Source organism: Acinonyx jubatus, chromosome D2, assembly GCF_027475565.1.
Source record: "Acinonyx jubatus isolate Ajub_Pintada_27869175 chromosome D2, VMU_Ajub_asm_v1.0, whole genome shotgun sequence".
Classification (NCBI taxonomy): Eukaryota; Metazoa; Chordata; class Mammalia; order Carnivora; family Felidae; genus Acinonyx; species Acinonyx jubatus.
Window position 1 is genome coordinate 31,041,607 of NC_069393.1, and position 22,648 is coordinate 31,064,254.

A 22,648-nucleotide genomic window follows, 5' to 3' on the forward strand; every position below is an offset into this window, starting at 1 on the left:
TTGCAAACCGGGAAGCGCCGGCGTCAGCGGGCCGGGGCGGGGCCGGGAGGCGGAGCTCGGCCTGCGGCCCCGCCGAGCCCCTAGTCGCAGTGGCCGCGGCGGCCGGGGAGGCAGCGGCGGCGGCGGCGCGGCGGCGACAGTAAGTGCGGGCCGGAGGTCGGGCGCGGGCCTGGCACCCGACCAGCTCTTCAGGCTCCCGGCGGTCCCCTGGGGCTCGCGCTTCGGCGGCCTCCCCGCACGAGCCCTCCCGGGGACTGCTCCACGGGAGAGACCTCAGGGCCTCCGTCCCAGCCCCGGCCCCTCCTCTTGGGCGCCTGTCGCTGTCTCCCACCCCATCGTCCCTTCTCTTCCTTCTTGCTCCCCTCGCCCTCAATTTCCCCCTTTCCGGGTCGCTATCCTCTTTCTCTCGCCGCGCCCCATTCTCTGCCCTCCTCTTTCTCCTCCTCGTGGATTTCCTGAGACCGGACCTCACCACCTGGGGGGCCCGGGTATGGACACATGAGCCCAAAGTATCCAGGAGGTGGCTGACGCTCAGTTCCAACTGGGGAGTCTGAGGCTGGAGGTGTCCACAACCCCAAAGCCCATTCTGCCACGGCCTCTGGGCGGCGCCCTGTGTTCCCCAGCAATGTTTTCCCATAGGTTAGCACCAGCTCCCCTGCCCCCGTTTCACAGGCGGGGAGATGGAGGCCCGAAGGGGAGATTGACTTAGCCACAGTCAGAAACCGGGTCGGAACCGGCAGCCAGTTCCAGATGGTGGCCTGCAGCGGCCTCAGGCACCACCCACTTCTGCTTCTTGGTGCCGGCGCTGCCCCTACCCCCACATCCCCCAGGAAGGGAGCAGGGCCAAGCCCGGCCGGCTCCTGCAGGTGCCTGAGGGGCACACGCCAGGCCACAGCCCGCCCGTGCTGACGATACCACGGCTCTTCCTTCGGTTTCTTTTTCTTTCTTTTTAATCCAAAAGCCAGCAGCTAGCTTTTATGAACCATAATAAGACTTTGCTCACTCCAATGCCCTGGCCTGTGACCCAGGTCGGAGAAAATTTCTGGCTCCTTCTTCAGAAGCTCAGTCAAGGCTGAATGGTCCCGGACAAATAAATGCCTGGAGATGAGAGTGGGCTGGAGTGACCCCACCGTTGGCCCCCGCACCCGCCCCTGTAGCTGGAGCATCTGGAAGGAACCACTTGCCCTTGTGTCTGTTGTCCTACACGGGTCATCATTTTTACATTTTTCCACACTAATATAGAAATTTGTGTGTGTGTCTGCACATGCCTGTGTGCCCACCCTGGTTAGTTTGTTAGTGCTGGGCTCCCTGTGGATCAAGGCTAGGAAGGGCTCTGCTCAACCAGGGGAGTTGAAAATAGACTTGCTGGCTTGGAGGCTTAGGTATGTACCTCTTGCTTGCCGCTCCGGGGTACAAGCTACCCCGGTAGGAGAGAATATCCTGGCCACGCAAAATCCATTCATTCAGCAAACATCGCTGAGGGTGCCCTGCACCCTCTTTGCCTCTGCTCACAGCTCCTTGGCTGTGAGGCCTTCTAGAAGGAGATCTGGACTTGGAGCCAGCAGAAGTGGGTTCACACTGCCAGCCAGCCTCCTCTCCCACCCGGGCCTCAGTCTGCTTGGCTGTGCGACCTCTCTCTTGCCATTTGGGCGGCTGCGTGACCTCGGGCACATGACTGAACCTTTCCGAGACTCTCTCTTCCTCTGCGAAATGAGTCTCAGCGTAGTGCCTATCACGCTGGGCTGTTGTTGTCAGGCTCAAGTGCGGGCCTTTGACCGGCATTGCATGAGTACCGGGTTGCGTGTTAACTCTTGGCGATTCTCACTGCTCGAATGTGGGACAAATCAAGGCCTCGTTCTTCGCCCCTGAAAAAAGGAGGCAATAATTCCTGTCCTGACTTCCAAGGAATGTTGTGTGGCCCTCCTGAAATAGCAGAGAAGGCTCTGTGCCTGCGGGACAGGGTGTTCCCCTGTCCCCAGGGAAGAAAGGCTCTACTCCGCCTGGCTTGATGCTGTGACTTAAGGCTCAGCCTCTTAATGGGAGCCGAGCTGCGCTGCGTTGATTTCTTGATGTACTGGGTGACAGAGGGGGAGGGGAGCTGCTACGGGAGACCCCACAGTGTCCCATCGTCAGCTCTTTGGAAGTACTGCCATTTATCAAGCTGCTACCATGTCCTAGGTGCTATATAGAGCATAGAAGTGGGCATACGACTTTTCAGCCGAATCCAGCAGCCAGCCGCCAGGTGACAAGCCCACGGTGGCAGGGAAGACGCTGACGTTTGTGTAAGAGCTGCTCCCACGGTCCAGGCACTGACAGCCAGCTGCAGTTGTATAACCATCGTGAGAAGGCCTCCTTCGGTTTGCAGACGGGGAAATCGAGGCTCCGAAGCATGGCCACTCGCCCAAGGTCATGTCGGCGATGGTTCCTAGCAGAAATTTCGGTTAGTCTTAGGTGCTATCGCAGATTGGGAGTGGCCGTCTCCCGGTGGGATGTGAGGGACAGAGGTGGGGGCCGGGGCAGGAACTGCCAACCCAGCCTTGGCCGTGGACCTGGTGTGTGACCTTCCACTCTTCGGACCTCTAGCTCCCGCAAATTAAATGAGCGAGTGGACTGTTAGATCTCTTAGACACCATGGATTTTTGGTGGTGGTTGTTTTTTTAGTGCTATTTACTTTGAATGTCTTTGCTTCCATTTATGGTTTTATTTCTGAACACATAATACATTCATGTCGTTCGCAATTCCAAAGGCACACAAGAGTAGGGAGTGAAGATCCCTCCCTCCCCATCGCCCCCAGCCTCCCGCCTCAGACGTAGCCACTCTTTGAAATTTCTTGTGTGTCCTTCCAGAGGACGTACATACGTATGTGGATATGTTCTCCTCCCCACGCAGCCCAGCCCTGCTTTCTGGCTTATTTGCTACCTGTGTTGGCCTGCGTGGGAGTCGGGGGCGGGGGGCGGGGGGTGATCCTTTGGTCACTTACCGTTCCGATATCTTGTCTTTCTCCCTGATCCTTAACCGTGAAGCTCTCTAACCGTGCTTTGGTGACCCAGGGTGGGGGCGTGGTCAGCTTGTAGGACGGTGCGTCCCTAGCTGTGCCCAGGCTAAGCTTCTGATCACCTGCCCTGTCTCCGTTTCCCTCTCCTCCAATAGTGGCCATGATCTCAGAGGATGACTTTCACCACAGTGCAAACGCCACCTACAGACCTGCAGGCAGCACTCTCCGAGCTGACCAGGAAGCGCTCCTTGAGAAGCTGCTAGACCGCCCGCCGCCCGGCCTGCAGAGGCCCAAGGACCGGTTCAACGGTACCTACATCATCTTCTTCAGCTTGGGCATTGGTGGCCTACTGCCATGGAACTTCTTTGTCACTGCCAAGGAGTACTGGCTATTCAAACTCCGCAACTGCTCCAGCCCAACCGCAGGGGAGGAAGCCACGGGTTCGGACATCTTGGTAAGGAAGTGTTCATCCCGGGAGCGGGTGGGGGCGGTGGGAACAAGCAGCCTGGTTGGGGCGAAGGGCAGCTTTGCTTGGGTTTCCAGGATGCTGAGAATATGGATGCAAGCCAGTGAGTCGTGTGGAGCACAGTAGAAAGGCTTTGATCCCGAGACATGCTTTGCGTTGTGTGTGAGGCCTCCTGCTTCATGTGGTGGGAATGGAAATGGATAAGGCAGGATGGCAGCCCTCAGACTGCTTACTGTTTCACTCGGGCGGAAGACACGAACGGTGATTCTGTGCAGTGTCACAGGGCGAACCCAAGAATCCAGAGTTCGTGACTCCGGGGATTGGAAAAGGTGGCTCTAATCGCATTAAGGTCAGCTGTTACAGAAAGTTCCAAAAAAGCAGTGCTAAAACAAGCTGGAAGGGAAGTTTTCTCTCGTGTTCAAGTCTGGAGGGGCCAGCCCAACGCTGGTGTGACGTTCCGTGGGGTCGGAAATTTTGTTGCTCTATCAGGTATAGCTTCCATATTAAGGATCACCTCACAGTCCAAGATGGCTGTTGGAGCTCCAGCCATTACAGCAAGAGGAGGAAGAGAGGCATAAGCACATTCCTGGAAGTCACACTCATTGCTTCTGCTTACATCGCATTGGTCAGAACTGAGTCACATGACCACATGCGCTGCAAAGGAGGCTGGGAAATGTAGCCTTTAAATGTTGTCATTATCCCAGAGAACCGTGTGCCCGGATAAGCTGAGAGGTGGTACGGTTAAAGACGATGGGGGGAAACGAAGACTCGAGGATAAGTCCTTGTCACCAGGGGAGAGATGGCTGTGACTCAGAGCAGGTGGATAAGAAGGGAGAGGAACTTTCAGGTGGGAGAAAAAAACCTGAGCAGAGGCAGGATGGGGGAAAGTTCTGGTGTGTGAAGGGCAGTAAAGCACCGAGCGTTACTCGATGTGGGGTGCACCTAAGAGAAAAACGAGGCTTGAGGTCATTGCCCGGGCCCCGAAGTCCTTGCTCAGGCCTTGAATGCCAAGGTGAGGAGTGGACATTGTGTTTAGTCGGCAGTGGCACCACGCCCCCTCCCACCATCGGGGCCCTTCACTGTGTGGTATGACTTTTCCCTCCGGCAGGGGCAGTGTTGAAGAGATTATTCTGCCACTTGTTAAAACGGTAAGGAAGGCTCCACTAAGGGAGAGAGGTCGTGCTCAACTCCAGATACTACAAGGACGTGTGGGGATTTATAGCCAAGGAGGAGGGTGAGGGCTCAGTGGATGAAAAATTAGTATGAAGAGCCCTCAAGGGCAGGGGGATTCTTGCTAAAGGCAGGCCAAGGGCCTGTCCACCAGGGGTGGGGGATGTGGAGCTTGCTCCTATATCCAGGGCCATCAGATATCAAGGGTGGGGTCTTCTCGAGAAATTGACTTAGCAGGATTCTTGCTAGGACTGGGCTGGGCCAAGGTCAAGGCCTAGTGGAGAAGAGGACTCACAGGTTTGGTTAACACAGCCCACAGCCGATCTAGGCTGGTGTCTGCTCACTCCTGAAAGCTCACGGATGGGGAAGGTGGGGCATCTCTGAAAGCCTGCCAGATTGGGGGTTGCCAGCTGCCTGTCTCCTCCAGGACACAAGAAGAGGGAACACTAGCAGACCGGAGCCATACCCCTCAACTGGCCCAGGCAGTGGCTCACCACTCCCTTTTCTGAAAGCACTTTTGAAATCCCTGACCGAACCCTGAAGAACTTTCCCCAGTCTTGTAGGGATAAATCTGACTCATTGACTGGAGCAGCCCTGTTGTCTGTCTCAGGGACTCTACATGACTCCACGTTGGAATCACCCAGGGAGTTTTAAAAAAAATCCCAGTCTGCGGCGCCTGGGCGGCTCAGTCGGTTGAGCGTCTGACTTTGGGCTCAGGTCACCATCTCACGGTTTGTGAGGTCGAGCCCCGCGTCGGGCTCTGTGCTGACAGCGCGGAGCCCGGAGCCTGCTTCGGATTCTGTGTCTCCCTCTCTCTCTCTGCTCTTCCCCTGCTCACGTGCTGTCTCTCTCTCTCAAAAATAAGCAAGGATTAAAAAAATTAAAAAAAAAAAAAATCCCAGTCTGAGCCCCACCCCAGAGATTCTGATCAAATTAGGCTGAGGTGGGGAATGGACAGGGTTATTTTAAGACTTCACGCCCTCTCCCCTGGCCCCAGCCCCTTGATTCTGACCCCCTGCCAATGCCTGTTCCTATTGACTGAGGAATTTGTGGACACCCCCAGAGCCAGAGCAGTGTGGTGTAGACCCATTTCCACAGCTGAAGGGATGTCATGGGAAAGTAGTCTAGTAGTTTATTTTTATTTATTTTTTATTTTTTTATGAAATTTATTGTCAGATTGGTTTCCATACAACACCCAGTGCTCATCCCAGCAGGTGCCCTCCTCAGTGCCCATCACCCCCCCTCACACCCCCCCATAAACCCTCAGTTTGTTCTCAGTCTTTAAGAGTCTCTTATGGTTTGCCTCCCTCCCTCTCTGTACCTTTTTTCCCCCCTTCCCCTCCCCCATGGTCTTCCGTTCAGTTTCTCAGGACCCACAAAGGAGTGAAAACATATGGTATCTGTCTTTCTCTGTATGACTTATTTCACTTGGCGTAACACCCTCCAGTTCCTTCCACGTTGCCACAAAAGGCCCTATTTCATTCTTTCTCGTTGCCACGTCGTATTCCATTGTGTACCTAAACCACAATTGCTTTATCCATTCGTCAGTTGATGGACATTTAGGCTCTTTCCATCATTTTAGTCTAGTAGTTTAGAGCCTCCTACTCAAGGTGTGGTCCCCGGATCAGGCATCGCCTGGAAGCTTGGCAGTGAGGCAGGCCCCTGCCCCAGACCAGCTGAGTCAGCAGCGGCACGCTAACAAGCCCCCCAGGTTCCTGAGGGGCGCAGTAGAGTTTGGGAAACACTGCCTGGGGCCTGGCTTCTGGAAGCAGACTGCAGGGGTTCACACCCTGCCTTTGTTTGTACGTGGCTCTCTGGCCCCCGTGCTGCCTCATCTCCCTGGTATGTGACAGGAGGAGGATGCTATGACCAGCTTCTTAGGGTCCTTACGAGGATTAAGTAAATTAAGACGCGTACAAAGCCCTGAGCACAGGCTCGGAGAAGCTACCCCTCTAAGTTGCTGTATAAACATTATTATCGTTATTATCACTTGGGGGATGGGGCCCACACTTCTAAGCTGCGTGTGGCCCTGGTGTATTTCCAGACGTCTGGCTTGGCTGGGGTGCTTTATGATCCGCTTTTATGTACCAGTGACTCAAGCATCCCGGTTTCTGCCAGCCTCGGTAAATTACCCAGCCCACTTGGGCTTCATCCAGAAGATCCCCGTCTGTCTGGGCCAGCACCCGGCCATGGCAGCCCCCAGGGCTAGACGGAGCGTGCACCTGTTCTGTCCAGCGCCCCCCCTTCCCCGCCCCGGGAGCAGGCTGCCCGGGGCAGGAGAGGAAGCACAGGCCGGTGTCTGGGAGAGGGGCCTCGCGCAGTGGACGTGTGCCGCGAACTGCTCTCGCTGTAAGGCGGTCCCTTCCCAGCTGCAGGCACTTAGCATTCCAGGCCCTGCTACGATGCTTTATTGCCTCTTTCCAAGCACTGGCAGGTGCAGATGTAGTACCTGCGGCTGCCCGGAGCTCCTGGCTCTTGGCATCACAGATGAGAGACCTGTCACCCCTCGATTCATGGGCCGGGTTTGGGAAGCGAGCATGCTGGGGCGTCTCTGCATTTTGCAGGCTGTTTTTCTTTGCCTAATTCCTCGTTCCTGCCACCCACCTCCCCAGTTCTTTCCCGCTCTCTTCCCGATTTCCCTGCAAGAAGGGGCTGGCCGGCTCTGTCACCTGAGGGCCACTTTGGGCAAAGGAGGGGGAGAGTCAGATGGGTCTGTCTCCAGCCACCACCTGCAACTCCATAAGCTGTGGGTCTGGATGTCGGGTTTTTTTCTGTACTTTCCTTTTAATATTTCCCAGGGATGGATACCATTGGATGGGGAGTTAGGCTTAGTAGGATTGTTTGTACAGAACCCCTCCCCTCCAGTTTATGTCACTTTCAAGGTCACCTCCCATCGCAGGCTCATTCCCTTCTGCCTAGAACAGTTTGGGGGATGATTTAGAAAGCGTCCTGCTCACCCACCCCCTTGTCTCTAGTCCCCGGAATAAGAACTTTGAATAAACCCACCACAGGCCTTTGGGCCCAGAGCCCAGAGCCCACAAAATTACAGCATAAACAAGGAAGAATTTCTCTGAAAAGGTTGTGCCGCAGGGCACCACGGTGGCCACCGTCTTCTGTCTTCTGTCTTCTGAGCCCGACTCTGGGCCCCCTGAGCTAGCAGGGGTGTTCAACTCGCCTCTCGTTAATTCTGTTTCTTCAGACAAAAATCCAGGCCCAGAGAGGTTCAGTAACCTGCCTCAAATCACATAGCGAGGAAGGGCTGTAGAGAATGTCACGGAGAATTTAGATGAATACATGATTGCAAACTTGGTCAGGCTCAGAGAGTGGCGTAGAGGGGACTATCCCGGAGACGGGACCACCCCGCACCCTGACTCCGCCAGATGGAGAACCTGCCCTTGGTCCGGCCTCCTTTTCCACCCTGGGAGAACAGGTGCCTCAGCAGAATCCAGCCCCTGGATTCTGGACCCACCTTCCAAGCTGTCGGCATCCCCGATCCCTTCCCCACCCCCGCCCTCCTGGCTCTGGGGTTTGTAAGCCATCCCTGATCCCGCGGGGCATTCCTGGCCCTCCACTGGCCTCTCCTGCAAGCCTGTCTGGGCTGCCCCTGGACCAGGGAGGATAAGCCAGACACGCCCCTCTGCCTGTCCCCAAGAGGAGGGGGACTGCACCTTCTCCTGGTCGTTCCCTGCCACGAGCCCTGCGTGGCCGCCTCCTCACACACTCTTCTTATGTGCCTCGGCCTGTCCAGGGCTCCTCTCCGAGGGGACTGCAGGACACGGCCAGGTCATTGGGGGGGGACAACCTACAGTCTGCCTTGATGTCAGAAGGGCTGGGTCCCCGGCCTGGCAATCTGCTGCTGCCCCATCCAACCCGTAACTGGAGGGAGCCCCAGTAGCCCAGTGTACCCCCATCAGGTGCTTACCCCACGACTCACTATGTTGAGTGTCGGCGGGGGGCGGGGGGGGGGGCAGGGCACTGCTCAGCACGTTGCCGGCCTCAGCTCATTTAACCCTGCAGCACCTCCACGAGGCAGGGCTGTTATGATCCATGATGAGAGTGCCCACTTCACAGATGGGCACGCCTCCCCCATTGAGCTGTGAGCTCGTTGGGGACGGTGAATGCAGCTCTCTTAACCATACATCCCTGTGCCCTCGGCCGGCACAGTGCCCAGCACGTCGTAGCAACAATAAAAATTTGTTGCGTTACTTTTTGTATGGTTGGGGAGGGGAGCCCCATCACCCCAATCCAAGATAGGGATGGCCCGGGTCTGCAAAGGACCAGAAGAAGATCCGGGAGTCACGGTGGCCACCACGAAAGTAGTCCTTTCACGGGCGTTGCCACGGACATGAAGCAAGACCCTGACGTAGGGAAGGGACACAGGTTGGTCTAGTTCAGCAGGTGGGGGTCTAGGACATCCCCTCATTTATAGCACCCTCGCCCTGGCCCAGCCCCTCAGGACCCCCCCCCCCCCCCCGCCAAAGCAGCAGAGCGTGACTTGGAAGCTATTCCTATGAATAAGGACAGACATCTCAATCCAGAGAGGTGGGGTTAAAGGAACCAGGGTAACTGGTTTGGAGAAGAGTAAACTGGAGGACAGGTTATCAGAGGGGTCTTGGCAATGACCTGCTGACTTTATAAAACCCCTGCTATGAAGCCCATGCCTATCCGCCTTTGGACCTACTATCTTTATCTGCGGGATAACCTGGTGAGTGAGGTACTGTGCTCCCCAGTTTCCTAACAGAGTAACTGAGGCTCCCTGGTCCATGGTCATCTGCTAGCGAGTGACAGAACTGGGTTCTGGAGCAGTCCAGAGGTGAGCAGGGCCTGTGCTGCTAACCAGCGTGCTCTCTGGTCTCCCCATCTACCCCGGTGGAATAGACTAGAATCCCGTGGCGAGCTTTTAAAGCCTACCTGGCTGCCCCAAGCACCCATCCAATTCTGGTGTAATCGAAGGAGGGGCCTGGTCACGAGCATTGTTAAGTTCTCCAGGTGAGGCCAATATGCAGCCACATGACCCCAGTGAACCGTTACCATGGGGGGGGTGGTAAGGAGGAGCTGTTCTCTGCCCCCACCAGAGCACCCACCGGATAGACTTAGGCTACATGATGAGAGTTCTCTGGAAGAACTGGCTCCCGGACAGGTCATCAGAGCTCCCCTCGGCTGCCGGCTTTGGGCCCCCTGTGCACACAGACCCCGGCAGCATCTACACAGTGTTTGAGATACCACCCAGAGGGAAGCGCTCCCCAGGAGCCCAGCCACTGTGCTGAGGGTCCTGGTTCGTTCAGTAATTTCGCAGCATTTGTTAAACACTCTGCTGTGTGCCAGAGGCTTTATTTTCATTGTCCCTTTTGGTCCTTCCTACAGCCCCAAGGGATAGATAGGGATTATACCCATTTTACAGAGCAGGAAACCAAGGCTCAGAAAACCAAGGGAGTCTGTGCTCACTAAGCGCGAACTAAGTGACAACTGGGACTCCAGCTGGGCTGCCGGAACCCATGCCGTCCATGGTCCTAACCCTGTCCTCCGTACCAGCGTTTGCAAGTGCTTTCAGACGGCTTTTGACCACAGTGCACATTTCACTGGGCAGGACTTGTGTCTGTGACAGGGACAGTAGCCTCCACTCGAGAACAATCTCTGGTCAGAGTTGGCAAAGAGGAGCCAGTGATTGCCAGTGATGATCTTATAAGTGGCTACAAGCCACCTAGGCTGACGACGGAGAGCTGCCTTTGGATTTAACCTCGCGTGGGTCCTCTGCGGCCTTGGGGAGCAGTGCCGAGGGGGAGGGACAGAATCTGGACCCCAGGCTGTGAGCCAGAGGGCACAAGAGGAACAACACTGGAGGCAGCAAACGTGAATTGTCTCTCGGAGTTTTGCCTTCAACGCTCTCATTCTAGGGGCGCCTGGGTGGCTCAGTCGGTTGAGTGTCCGACTTCGGCCCAGATCATGATCTCGCGGTTGATGAGTTCGAGCCCGGAGTCGGGCTCTGTGCTGACAGCTGGGAGCCTGGAGCCTGCTTCGGATTCTGTGCCTCTCTCTGCCCCTCCCCCGCTCATGCTCTGTGTCTCTCTCTGTCTCGAAAACAAAATAAACATTAAAAAAACAAAACAAAACAAAAAAACCAAAGCTCTCATTCTAGAGGAGTGACGCAGGAGTTCCAGGGAAGTGTGGTCAAGGAGGGTATGGATTTCCTGGTTTGGTTTTATTTTTGACTCAGGAGAAAGAGAGCCACTTTGTGTGCTCATGCAAGTGGCCCAGGAGAGAGGGGAAGGCCGGTGCTGAGGAAGAGGAGGACGCATGGTGAGCAAGGTCCATGAGCGGAGGGCATCGGCTCCGGTGCACAGTGGGGGGGGGGGGGGGGTGTCCCAGAAAAGAATGCAGGCGATTCATCCGTAGGAGAGAACGCAGCCGACGATAAAAGGAAATAAAACTGTAGTCGTGACCCATTAGATGGATCTCAGATTCTTCAGTGGCTTGCAGCCTGTAATTTGAAAACCTCTGCTCTACCTGTTTGCCTCGAGCCAGCCATGAGGATGCATTTTGCCCTCATTGGACAGAGGAGGAAAGTGGAAGCAGTAAGTAACTTGCTGATGCCACGGGACTGTGAAGACAAGAGCAGGATTGCATCCCAAGGGTATCTGAGCCTGCATCATGTTTCCTGGCGCCCTTGGCAAATACCCAGATTCCCAGATCCCGCCCTGCTGGCTCCTTCCCCCCAGGGTGGGCCCGGTGCCCCTGATATATCAGGGAATCACTTCTCCATGCCACATGCTGTTCCTCCAGAAGGATGTAGACGTATCGACATGTTCCTGCAGACCAATCCTAGTGCAACTCGGATCCTTCCAAATGGAAAAAAAAAAAAATGCATGGACTCCATTTGGGAATCTGCTATTTGAGAGCAACGTTCCAAAGAACGGTGTTGAAACGCCTTCCTTCCCCCCAAAAGTCTATCGAGGCAGGATTTGATCTCCTGAAGGGGAGACGGCAGAGACAGTCTGGGACTCCCGCAGGACAGGAACGGACTCCGGGCTTCCTGTGCAGGGCATGGGTGAGTGGCCATCGGGCAGAGAGGGCAGGCCCCTCCCCACAGCCGCCCAGTGGCTTTGGCTAGTGGGATGGCAGCCCTAAACCATTTTTAAAAATTAGAACCAAACGTGAGTCATTTTTTTTATTCCCTTGTCCACCCTCTGATTCTAACTGCAGGCCCAGCCAGCATGCTATTCCCAATAAATATACCTGTGATGGCTTTTTCTTCTGTTTTTAGCTCTCGCTGCGTCCTGCAGAGGGAGAGAAAAAGCCCGACTTGAAACGCTGTCAGTCATGCCTTTGGTGGCCTCGACTTCTCAAATACTCTTTTTATTTTCTCCGAGCGTGCTCGCGGCCTCCGCTCCCCACCCACACCTTGCTCCCTGGCCCCCCTGGGCTATCGATCGCTCCCCACCCCCCCTCCGCCTTCGATTTTATTTCCTCCCGCACTCGTCCTTGGAATCCAGAGGCGATTTCCTCGACAAATTAGAACATGGCCTGGGCCTTAAGTGCTCAAGTGTCTCCTTAACTTGATCGATCATCGTGTGTATCCTGAGAGCGGAGCCAGACCACAGTCTTTGCCTGGTGCCTTCGTTACAGGGATCATCATCTGGGAGGGGTCTCTGGAGGCAGCGAGGGCTGGAGGGTCCCAGCTGGCTTCTCGGGGGGTCCTCTGTGTGTGTTGTTTGTGCACACACCTGAGGCCTGAGCGGCCGTGGTTTCCATCTCCCTGCACACATGTCAGGTGCTGGCTGGGTCTACTCAGGGCTCCCTCTTCTTCCTCTTCCCGGTGGTTGTCCTGGGTTTCCTTCTATGGAGAACACCTAGAGCACCCCCACATGCCGTATGCCTGGTCCCTCTGCCCCGCTGTCAGTCCTGGGACACTGAGGCATGTCGGCCCTCGGGGGACTGCAGAAGGGGCCTGATGAGAAGAGGGCTGTGTGGGTAGATAGGGTATCTTCTTGGAAGGCTTCCTCTTCCTCCTCCTCTTCCTCCTCCTCTTCCTCCTCTTCCTCCTCCTCCTCCTCTTCCTCCTCCTCTTCCTCCTCTTCCTCCTCTTCCTCCTCTTCCTCCTCCTCCTCCTCCTTCTCCTCCTCCTCCTCCTCTTCCTCCTCCTCTTCCTCCTCTTCCTCCTCTTCCTCCTCCTCCTCCTCTTCCTCCTTGCCCTGGCCACATGGTCAGGCTGCAGAAGAGGAAGGACAGGCCGGCCGGAACATCAGCAGTGACCGAGCCCCGAGTCAGCTCTCGCCCCTCAGAGGTCAGGATCGCTTGCACGTGGATTGACCAGGCTCACTGTGTCTCTGGCCCTTCCCTCTATCTGGTTCTGAGTCCTTTCTCTGCCTCCTGAGGTTTCAGCCTGAAGGGCGGGTAGGCGAACAGAAAGGATGAAAATCAGAGGCCAGCTTGCCTTGTTGGAGAGCTTGGGAGAGCCTTGGTGGAGGGGTGGGGTAGAAGGCTTGACAGAAGTAATGCTCCCCTCCAGCGGTAGAAAGACCTGAGGTCGAGGAGAGCTGGTTTGGTTTCTTATGCTGTTTCAAATTTGCTGGGTGACTTAGGGCTCTGTCTCCTTACTTAAGAAACCAGGTGGGGGGCACCTGGGTGGCTCAGTTGGTTGAGTGTCTGACTTGGGCTCAGGTCATGATGTCAAGGTTTGTGAGTTCGAGCCCCACGTCGGGCTCTGTGCCGACAGCTCGGAGCCTGGAGTCTGCTACGGATTCTGTGTCTCCCCCTCTTTGTCCCTCCCCTGCTCGCACTGTCTTTCTCTCTCTCAGAAAATAAACATTAAAAAAATAAATAAATAAAAATTTAAAAAAATAAAAATAAAAAAAGAACCGAGGTGGATGTTGGCCAGCTTTTTCTGCAAACGGCCAGATGGTACATAGTGGAGGCTTTGTGGGTCACGTGATCTCTTTTGTAAGCTACTCTGCCCTGTACCACAGATAATCCATAAACAAATGGGCCTGACTGGTTTCTAGTATTTACAAAACTGGAGACGGGCAGATTTGGGGACAGCCGATTGCTGAGCCCTGGACTAGGCGCTGCCTTACAGGTCTTCCCCACTAGTGTTCTGAGATCTGTTATAGAGGCACCTACCCTGGCCTGGGTTCTGTTTGGAACGCTGACTGCTGTCTGACGTATCATCTAGTTATTTGTGCATGCATTTGCCAGCTCTCCTTGACCAGGCAGTCAGTTCCACGAAAGCAGGAACTTGGGCCGAGTCCCGCGTGCCTAGGATGTCTACTGAGCTCAACCAATACGTGCAGAATGATGACCTCATCTCTAAGGGTTTGCGGAGGGCCCGGCTGGTGCTGGGCCAGCGAGGAGAGGGACCAGGAGGAGGGCCCTCGTCTCAGGATTGTGCGCTGTGATCCCGCACTCAGGGTTCGGACTCACGGCAGGGTCATTGTTTGACCGGCACACTCGGGTGATACCGCTGCCCGACCCGCCGTGTGCTCTACTTAACAACGAGTTGGTCAAGCCTGAAACTTCCGGGTTCCCCTTTGTTTCGTTCTGTCTTCGCACACCCGGTCTGTCAGCGAGTTTTGCTCATTCCACCTTCCGAAACGTCTCAAGTGCTTCCGGTTCCCTCCTCCGTGGCCAGCACCCCTGCCTCAGCCTTGCTGGCTGCTGGCCCTCTAAGGTCAATTCCATGGCCATGGAGGCTACAGAAGGGGTCTCTTTGAGATACAAAATAGGCCATCCACTGCGCCAGATAAGGGCACAAGCTCTGTGGACAGAGGGCTGGGTTGGAGCTGTGTGACTTTGGGCGAGTGCCTGACCTCTCTGAGCCTCAGTTTCCTCATTTGCAATATGAATCTTCCCTCAGAGGGATGCTGTAAGCATTCGGAACAGCAGAGTGCGGGGAGGGCTCCGGGAACGTGTGCCAGGACCAGGTTTCCCAGCTGGTTAGGATCCTGCAGTGGTTTCCTGCTGCACTTAGAATAAGATCCAAACTCCAACCTCTGCCTGTTCGCCCCGCCCCGCCCCTGCCTCCAGCTCGGTCTCCCCCTTCTCTCCCTTACCCCCTGTAATCCAGGATCAGCTTGCTTTGTCAGTTGCTTCAACACACCAAACTCACTCCTGCCTTGAGGCCAACCAGATGCTGTTCCCTCTGTCCAGAATGCTTGTCCCCTCACCCCTCGCGTAGCTTATCCTCAGGTCCAAACATCACGCCCCTCGAGAGGTTGTCTCTCACCACCCTCGCCAACATCAGCACCCCCACGAGGCTCTATTATAGCCCCTTACTTGGTTTTTCTGTTTATTGCACTTAATATAACTTACAGTCTCCCCCATCCCCACCCCTTAATTTGCTGTTTACGCTTTTTCTTGCCTCCCTCACTAGAACCTCATGGCATCCTCAGCCTCTAGCACATTTTGGCACACATAAGGTGCTCAGTCGTTACTGTCAAATAAGTGAATGGGCTCTATCTGCCTTCGCTGTTTCCTGAATGAAGAAGTGAATGGATAAACACATAGCCATTGTTACCTGCTGCTCCCCCTGAGTTCAGTCCACCTCACCTGCCGGGTGACCCCTGTTGTGCGCAGCACGGATCTTATCAGTGCTGTGCAGAAGCATTCTTCCATGGCTCCCTAGTTCCTTCTGAGACAAACACCCCTCTTCAGCCTGCTACCTGAGACCATCCGTAGTCTCCCCTCCCTGCCTCCCTCACCTCACATGCCCCGTCATTTAACCAAACTGGAGCCCCCAGGGTGTCCTGGAAGGGGGCCAAGGAGAGGGGCCTGTGTGTTGAGGAGCCTGAGGAGGACTGGGGGGCCAAGGCTCCATACAGGAGCGGGGAAGTAGCCAAGCCCTGCAACGCAGACAAGGGCCAGAGTCGCTCTGGAGTTGGGGAGGCAGAGGGTGGCCAGGCCCAGGGAGAAGCTTGAGCAAGGGGGTGTGGTGGAAACGTGGGGGAGGGCCTGGAGCCCTGGGTGGCAGAGGGGAGTCCGGGGGTGCGGGTGGGAATGCAAGCCACTGTCCTTTGCTAGGGATGTGGGATCTAGGGACAAGTGATCGCCCTGGGGTGGTGAAGCAAAGCAGAGAAACTTTGAGGAGGGCCACTGAGAAATGGAGCCTCGGGAGAGGTGGCTTGGGGTCCTCTTGAAGGTGTGCCTGAAGGCCTGTGATTTGAGAGCTTGGAGCCGGGGCTCAGCAGGCCACCCAGGCAGGATTTGAAAACTGTTGAATTTCAGTGAAAATTGTTCTGGAGGCAGAGACGGATGGATGTAGGCACGGGGCTTGGGACTCCTCGAAGCCGGGAGACAAGAGCGTCCCAAGGCAGGAGTGTGGGACAGAGGAAACTCAACGTGCGGCTCAGGAGGCACCTCTGGTGGCAGAGAGCAGAGGTGGACTGAGCTGCCTCGAAAGAGGAGGAGGAGGGGTGGCCCGGGAGTTCAAGTGCAGAGCGCTGGAGGGAAGGTGTGGCCATCTCCTGTGGCTGCCGTGACCAGGCGCTCAGATGTGGGCACAGGATTTGCTTCTCACAGTTCTGGCGTCCAGAAGCCCCAAACAAAGAGGCCAGCAGGGCCATGCTTGCCCCCAAAGACTCTAGGAAGAATCTCGCTTGCCTCTTCCAGGCCCTGGGGGCTCCTTGGCACTCCCTGGCTTGTGGCCGTGCGATTCTGGTCTCTGCTCTGTTCATGTGGCTGTGTCTCAGCATCCAATGCCCTCTCCTGCTTATGTGGACACCAGTCATCGCATTTAGGGCTCACCCTGGTCCCATGTGACCCTGTCTTAACTAATTGTATCCACTAAGACTCTATTTTCCAAATCAGGTCACATTCTGAGGTCCTGGCTAGACATGGGCGCTATTCAACCCATTATAGCCGGGGTGGCCCATGGTATAAGGAGCCTGACCACGCCTTGGTTATGGGTGGGCTGCAAAGAGGCCCCTTTGGAGGAGTCTTTCCCCAGAGCAGTCTGGGAGGGGTAAGGGTAAGCATTGAGGGCATAGGCTGCCTTTCTAAGGAGTTTGTGGCAAAAGGGAAGAGGGACCTGGGGCTGGAGGCAATGAGATCAGACAGGTTGTTTTCCTTAGCTAGATGAGAAGGAAAGCCAGCAGTGAAGGAGAGACGGAAAATTCAGGCAGGGAAGGCAAGTGTTCATGGTGCAAATTTCCTAGAAGTCAGCTTAGGCTGGGGGGAGAAGGTGTGCTCTACAACAGAGGTGGGGGAGGCAGGGAGGCTCATTCCTGAAAATCTCAGCCACTCTGCTTATCCCCTGGCAGGGATTCCAGAGGAGGTGTAAAAAAGGATCGCGGACTGGGGAGGGCCTCCAGGGTGAGCAAGATTTACAGTGGCCCCGAGGAACCGGGGCCTGGAGGTGATCCATGAGGCCGAGCCTTGGTGGGCTGATGTGGGAACCGAGTACACAGGTCTGATGGGGGCGCCTGTCCTTTGAGTGGCTGGGCCTGTCTGGCCAGCATCTTTCCGGACCTTACCTGTCTGATTCTGACCCAGCTTTGTTCTGCCCTTGGGCCCCTGGATACCCCATCACGCCTTGGTGGATCCAGGCTCCCGGGTCCCTCACCTCTCTGGGCCCTGAAACTGGCATTGCCCAGCTGGCCCCGCCCCTCCGCACCCCTGTTAGCTTTCCTGGGCCAGTGCCCCCACAGGAACCCAGAGGCAGGAGGCCAGCTGCAGCCCTTGGCGACACCCGCCCTCGGCTCGCTTCGTGGCCGATGCCAGGGCGATGGCGCCTCCCTGCAGCATCCCAGGCCATAGAGCTCGGCCATCCGAAGGCAGCAAGTTTGCAGCAAACTATTCTTGGCTCCAGCCTGCTCGCTGCTGCTAATTTCATGCCCCTGTGATCCAGGTAACGCTTTGCTGCCTCGAGCTGCCACCCCCGGGCCTGAATCGCTTTTTCTCGCCCCGCAGGAGCCAGCTGCCTCTGCCGCTGCGCTCTTGAGGTGGGGGCTGCCCGAAGCTGCCTGGGAGCCGCCGGGCGGCCGGGCACCGAGTTAGTCTGCCGCAGCTCGTGACTAATTTGCTGCACTTATTTCAAAGTGCCCAAATAGCATTTAGGGGAGAAGCAGCTTAACCAGGGCCTGCCAGAGATAAACGGGCTCATTTCGGGGCCTCCCTGCCCGAAGAAACCTCTTTACCTGGTCTCGGAGCCCAGAATTAAATTCTTCCAGAAGAGACGCTTAGCACGGAGCCTCTCGGCGTGGCGGAGGAGGGGAGAAGCGTTCCCCATCGTAAAATGGGCCTCACATCTGGCCAGCTGGCTCCGATGGGTTTTTAAATTGCATTTGCCGAGCGGCTCTCCCCTTTTCCTGGGGTTCGCAAACTGGGCCGGAGTGGGGACGGATGAAAATGAGTTTCTCATCTCCATCACGAGCGGATCGAGTGCCCTGCACCCAGGCCAGAGCGGCTCCCCCACGCCTAGCTGGCACCGCGGGGCCAGGCTCCGTGCCTGGTCTGGGTTTGGGACCCCACCTCCCCTCAACCCGGGGCGCGAGTTTGCACAGCCAGGAGAGAAGCTGGAAGCCTGCCCGGCTCTTCCCACCTATTATGTCCTCTGTACCATGGTCTGTGCTCCTCAGCGGACCGTGGCCATCCATTTCGGGTGGCTGACAGAAGTGACGGCTCTTCTCTGAAAATGTTTCCTTTTAACTCTGCTCAGAGCCACAGCCCTGTGGAAATGCCCTGGGGAAGGGACCGTTGGGGTTTAAGGAGAAGACAGTGAACTGCAGAGGGGAGAGGAATCAAACCCCGTCGTTTGCTGGCTTGGGCAGGTCACCCGTGTTTAAGGGCTGGGGCAGAGAGCCGATGCCTCCCTGGTGGCACCTCAACTTCCACGAGCTGGTCCCTGCTCACTGCCGGGAAGACGCATGGGCTGCCCACGCCGGCCACTGGGGTGGCCCGGTGACATGCCTCAATCCCGGGGACGTCTGCGAGGCAGGCGGCCGCAGCTAGAGGGGCGAAATATCCCCCCACCCCACCCCTGCCCTGCCTGCATCAGGAGATCTGCCACTCGCCAGGTAGGCGCCTCTGTGCAGGTGATCCCCTCTGTGGGTCTCTGGCTCCGTATCTGTAAAACGGAAGCACATCAGCACTGCCTTGCTCTTACAAGCTGCGTCAAGAGCAAAGGGCCTGGGGTCCGTGCAGGCCACGTGTGAGCGCTTTTGATCACTTGGCAGTTACCTGGTGCTCCGCAGGGGTTCCGTGTTGCTACTTGGGTTGCCTGACCAGTGCCAAGGATGACTTTTGGTGTCACTGCTGCCAGGGTGTTGAGCCCCCCGCTGAGCCCCCAGGTAACTGCAGCATGCAGGGAGATGGTTGAGGGCGGGGAGTTTAGGTTAGATACACAACAAGAAAGATACTCTTTCTTCCTCAGCTGGGCCTCGCCTCCCACGGGCTTGGTGAATTCAGAATGGTGGCGGATGGGGCCACTCCCTGAGCACCCTGAAAGGGGGGAGGGCGTGGCGTGCCCTGGTTACATTCCTGCTTCTCCCAGCGTGTTTGGATTCAATGGTTTTGTCTCAGTTCAGCAGATTCCTGTCAATGCCCAGGAAGTCCGTTCCAACAAAGGAACTTCGTGAGTGGCGAGGAAGCATCCCTCCATGCCTTTGCACATGCTGTTCCCTCCTCTTGGAGTGCCATCCCTCCACCAGCAGCCCCTCCTCCCCCCTCTGTCTGGCACACTTCCCCCGGTCTTTCAGGCTACAGTCTGAGAGGGCCTCCTGTGGGAAGCCCTCCGGCCCCTCTTTCTGTCCTCCCACCACGTCTCGTGTCCACTGTGCTCGAGCTATAGGATCGTGCCAGGCCACGTGTTCCCAGAGGGCATCAGGCACCCTGTCTTTTCTCTCTTATACACCAAGCCACCAGCACAGTGAGGGGCGCACAGGGGTGGCTACATCTTGGGTAAACAAGGGAAGGGGTTGTTAATCTGATCAACAGTGGCCACCCGGCCGGGCTGAGGGCCGTGGGATTTGCCTCCGGGTCTCCTGACTGGCCTGGAGAGGCCTTGTCTTCTCATCACGCCCCGCCCTGCTGCATCCACCCACCTTCCGGCCCTGCCTTCTTGCTGAATCAGTGTTCTGCCTGCAGTAACGTGAGCCCTAGACCGATCTCCTTAGGACTTAGGTTTTCCACGGAAACCTATAAACAGGGATGCCGTGGGGCCCCTGGGTGGCTCAGTCAGTTAAGGGTCGGACTTCGGACTTCATGGTTCATGAGTTCGAGCCTCACATTGGGCTCTGTGTTGACAGCTCAGGGCCTGGAGCCTGCTTCGGATTCTGTTTCCCTCTCTCTCTCTCTGCCCCTCCCCCACTCGTGCTCACTCGCTCTCTCTCAAAAATAAGCAAACATTTGAAAAACAAAAAACAAAAACAAGGCTGCCATGTTGCACAACTATGAAGAGCTTCATTTATATCATAGCTTCAGGACTGGTGCCTCCTGTGGGTGTGGAAAGCATAGCCTCCGCTGTCACCCGAGGTGGCCTGGTGCCACTGCCCCAGTGGTCTCCTCATTCCTGCACTCCTGCATGGCTGGAGCTGGGCGTTGGGGTCTTTGGGTTCACCCTGTTCATGGTCACGTTCGTCAGTCATGTTGGGGGGCACCTGGTGTGATAAATAACAGAGCCTTTTGAGACAGCTCTTAGGAATCAGTCCCAAGTGCAGGCAAACTATGGCATGAACCATCCCCATACATCGCATGACATAAGATTGCCCCATGGGATGGAGATGACAGGTTGCTTTGGAGGGGGCAGGCCTGTTACCAATGTTTTTGAACCAGTATTCAAACGTTTTTGCATTTCCTGGGGTAAAATAGGAGACGGTGGCCCCAACATCCCTTGGAAGAAAACGAGATGAACCCAGGAGGGAAATGCCAGCTGCGAGCCTGCAAAGGGCATCATCCAGGATGGAAAGGAGGGCCTTCACTGGGGGATGCTTCTTAGAAAGGAGCCCAAGGCCACACGTTCCATGCGAATGCCATCTCAGGGTGTGCAGTTCTAGGGAAGCAAGAGTGAGGGAAAAGGGAAGTGAGGCAGAGATGAGAGAGAGAAAACGCAGGCCGCAGCATTATTGGGCTGGCCACAGCTTTGCGACGAAACACAGCTGGCTGCTCAGGCGCCCAGCACACATCCAGAGAAGCCACGTGGGGCCACCGCATTTTTGAACAGTTGGTTGGGGGAGATGAAAGTCAAGAAGTTTATCTCTTGTCTCCTTTCCATTTCCTGCCTCTCGCTGGTCACAGCCTGCCTCGCGGGGCTTCGCCTTCCTCGACTTCGGGGAGTGTCACCTGACCCTTCTCATTGTCACCCGGGGAGCAAGAGCCTCTGGGACGCAGCCCGGCCAGGACCCGGGCACAGGGATCTCTCCTCAGCAGCCAGCTCCTTCTCTGGGGGCAGCAGTGACAGTGGCTTTATGACCGGGAGGTCAGGTAGCGAGGCAGATGTCCTGAGAGCCAGGCAAGGTGAGCAGATCCGGTGGTGGCCCATGAACTGAGTCCTGTTTCTTGGAATCCATGCACGCCACCCGCAAAAAGGATCCTAATTTCAGAGGATTTGACAAGGACCTCAGCAAGCATAACCTTTGTCCCCGTCGTGGGCAGACATATTGGTCTTCGTGTCTGGCAAGATCATGCTCAGCTGTCCCTGTTTCCGATGAGACGCTGAGTTTAAACTACAAGAAGCTGGCGATATTCAGGAAAACCCCGATAGCAGGACCTCAGCTGTCTAAAAGCCCTCTTTAATTAGGAATCTATTGCTGTGTAACGAAATACTACACACTTTAGTGGCTGAAAATAACGCATTTGTTACCCCACGGTATCTGTGGTCCGGGGGCGGGGCACAGCCCTCGGCTCCGGGTCTCACACGGCCGCCATCAAGGGGGTCACCAGGGTTGTGGTCTCGCTGGAGGCCCAGCTGGAGAAGGATCACTTCCAGGCTTACCTGGATTGTTGGCAGAATGCAATTCCTTGCTGTTGTGGTAGGACTCAGAGCTTCAGTTCCTTGCTGGGTGTTGGCCAGAAGCCTCTCTGAGCAACTAGGGGTCACCTGCAGTTCTTGCCACATGGGGTTCCCCAGCATGGCCACTTGTGCCCTCTAAGCCACCAAGGGAGAGAAGAAAGGAGTCCAACGAGACAGGTGCTACCATGTCGTGTAACATACCCCCATACACACGATCACAGATGTCGGCCCCTTGCTTGGTCAGAAGCAAGTCACAGGTCCCACCCACACTTAGCAGAGGGGATCACGTACAAGGGTGTGAACACAGGAGGCTGGGACTGTGGGGACCATCGGGAGGGTCTGCCCACCACACCTCATTTTGCTAGAACTCTATTCACAGGCAAAAGCAGCAAGTAAGTAACCACCCCCCCCCCCCCCCGCCCACATGTTTATATCAGGAACTAAGTTTAAAAAAAAAACAAAACAGCTCCCTGGGGTATGCTGAGTCAACCCCCATAACCATCTGCAGTCCCCAATCTGTACCAGGGTCAAGTCCATTCTGCCCCTTCTGTGTGCTCTTTGTGAAGCAGAGAAAAGGAGCTCTGTCAACAGAAAGGGAGTCACAAGCCCTACTCGGGTGTCAATATTTAAAACCCTCTCCAACATTAGAAGGATAATTTTCTGCTTAAATATCAACAAACCAGAACATTCAATTACCTAGAAAATCCCCGTTCCTAAAATGTTCAGGGAACCTGAGCTTGCTTGAAAAAACAAAGACAGGGACTCTGCATCCCATGTGATGGCCGTTTGTAGACTGGCCACGGAGCGAGCAGCCACTGAGTAAAGGGAGCCTCACCGGGGGCTCGGATTTGGGGCAGGCTTGGCCCCCACCTGCAGCTGTCTCTTCCTCGGGGCCTTTCTCCATGGTTCCCGCCTGCCACCTGCCTGGCCTCACGTAGGCTCAGCCACTGTGTCAAGACGTAATTGACTGAGTGCCTCGGACCAGTCCAGGCTCTACTGAGCCCATCAGGGCAGGAACAATGAGGTAGCACCTCAAAGGAGGAAGGCTATTTCTAAGGCTCATGGTTGATGGACCGCA

The 22,648-nt window shown here is 56.1% G+C and overlaps 1 protein-coding gene across 1 annotated transcript in view; it reads left to right on the forward strand.

Moving 5' to 3' along the window:
• Positions 1 to 22,648, forward strand: part of SLC29A3 (solute carrier family 29 member 3) — a 43,138-nt gene continuing 20,490 nt past the window's right edge. Inside the window, exons 1-2 of the mRNA XM_027062200.2 lie at positions 1 to 139; positions 3,151 to 3,449. Of these exons, the coding sequence (XP_026918001.2) occupies position 139; positions 3,151 to 3,449 (300 nt within the window). The 5' untranslated portion in view covers positions 1 to 138. The remainder of the gene's footprint in view (positions 140 to 3,150; positions 3,450 to 22,648) is intronic.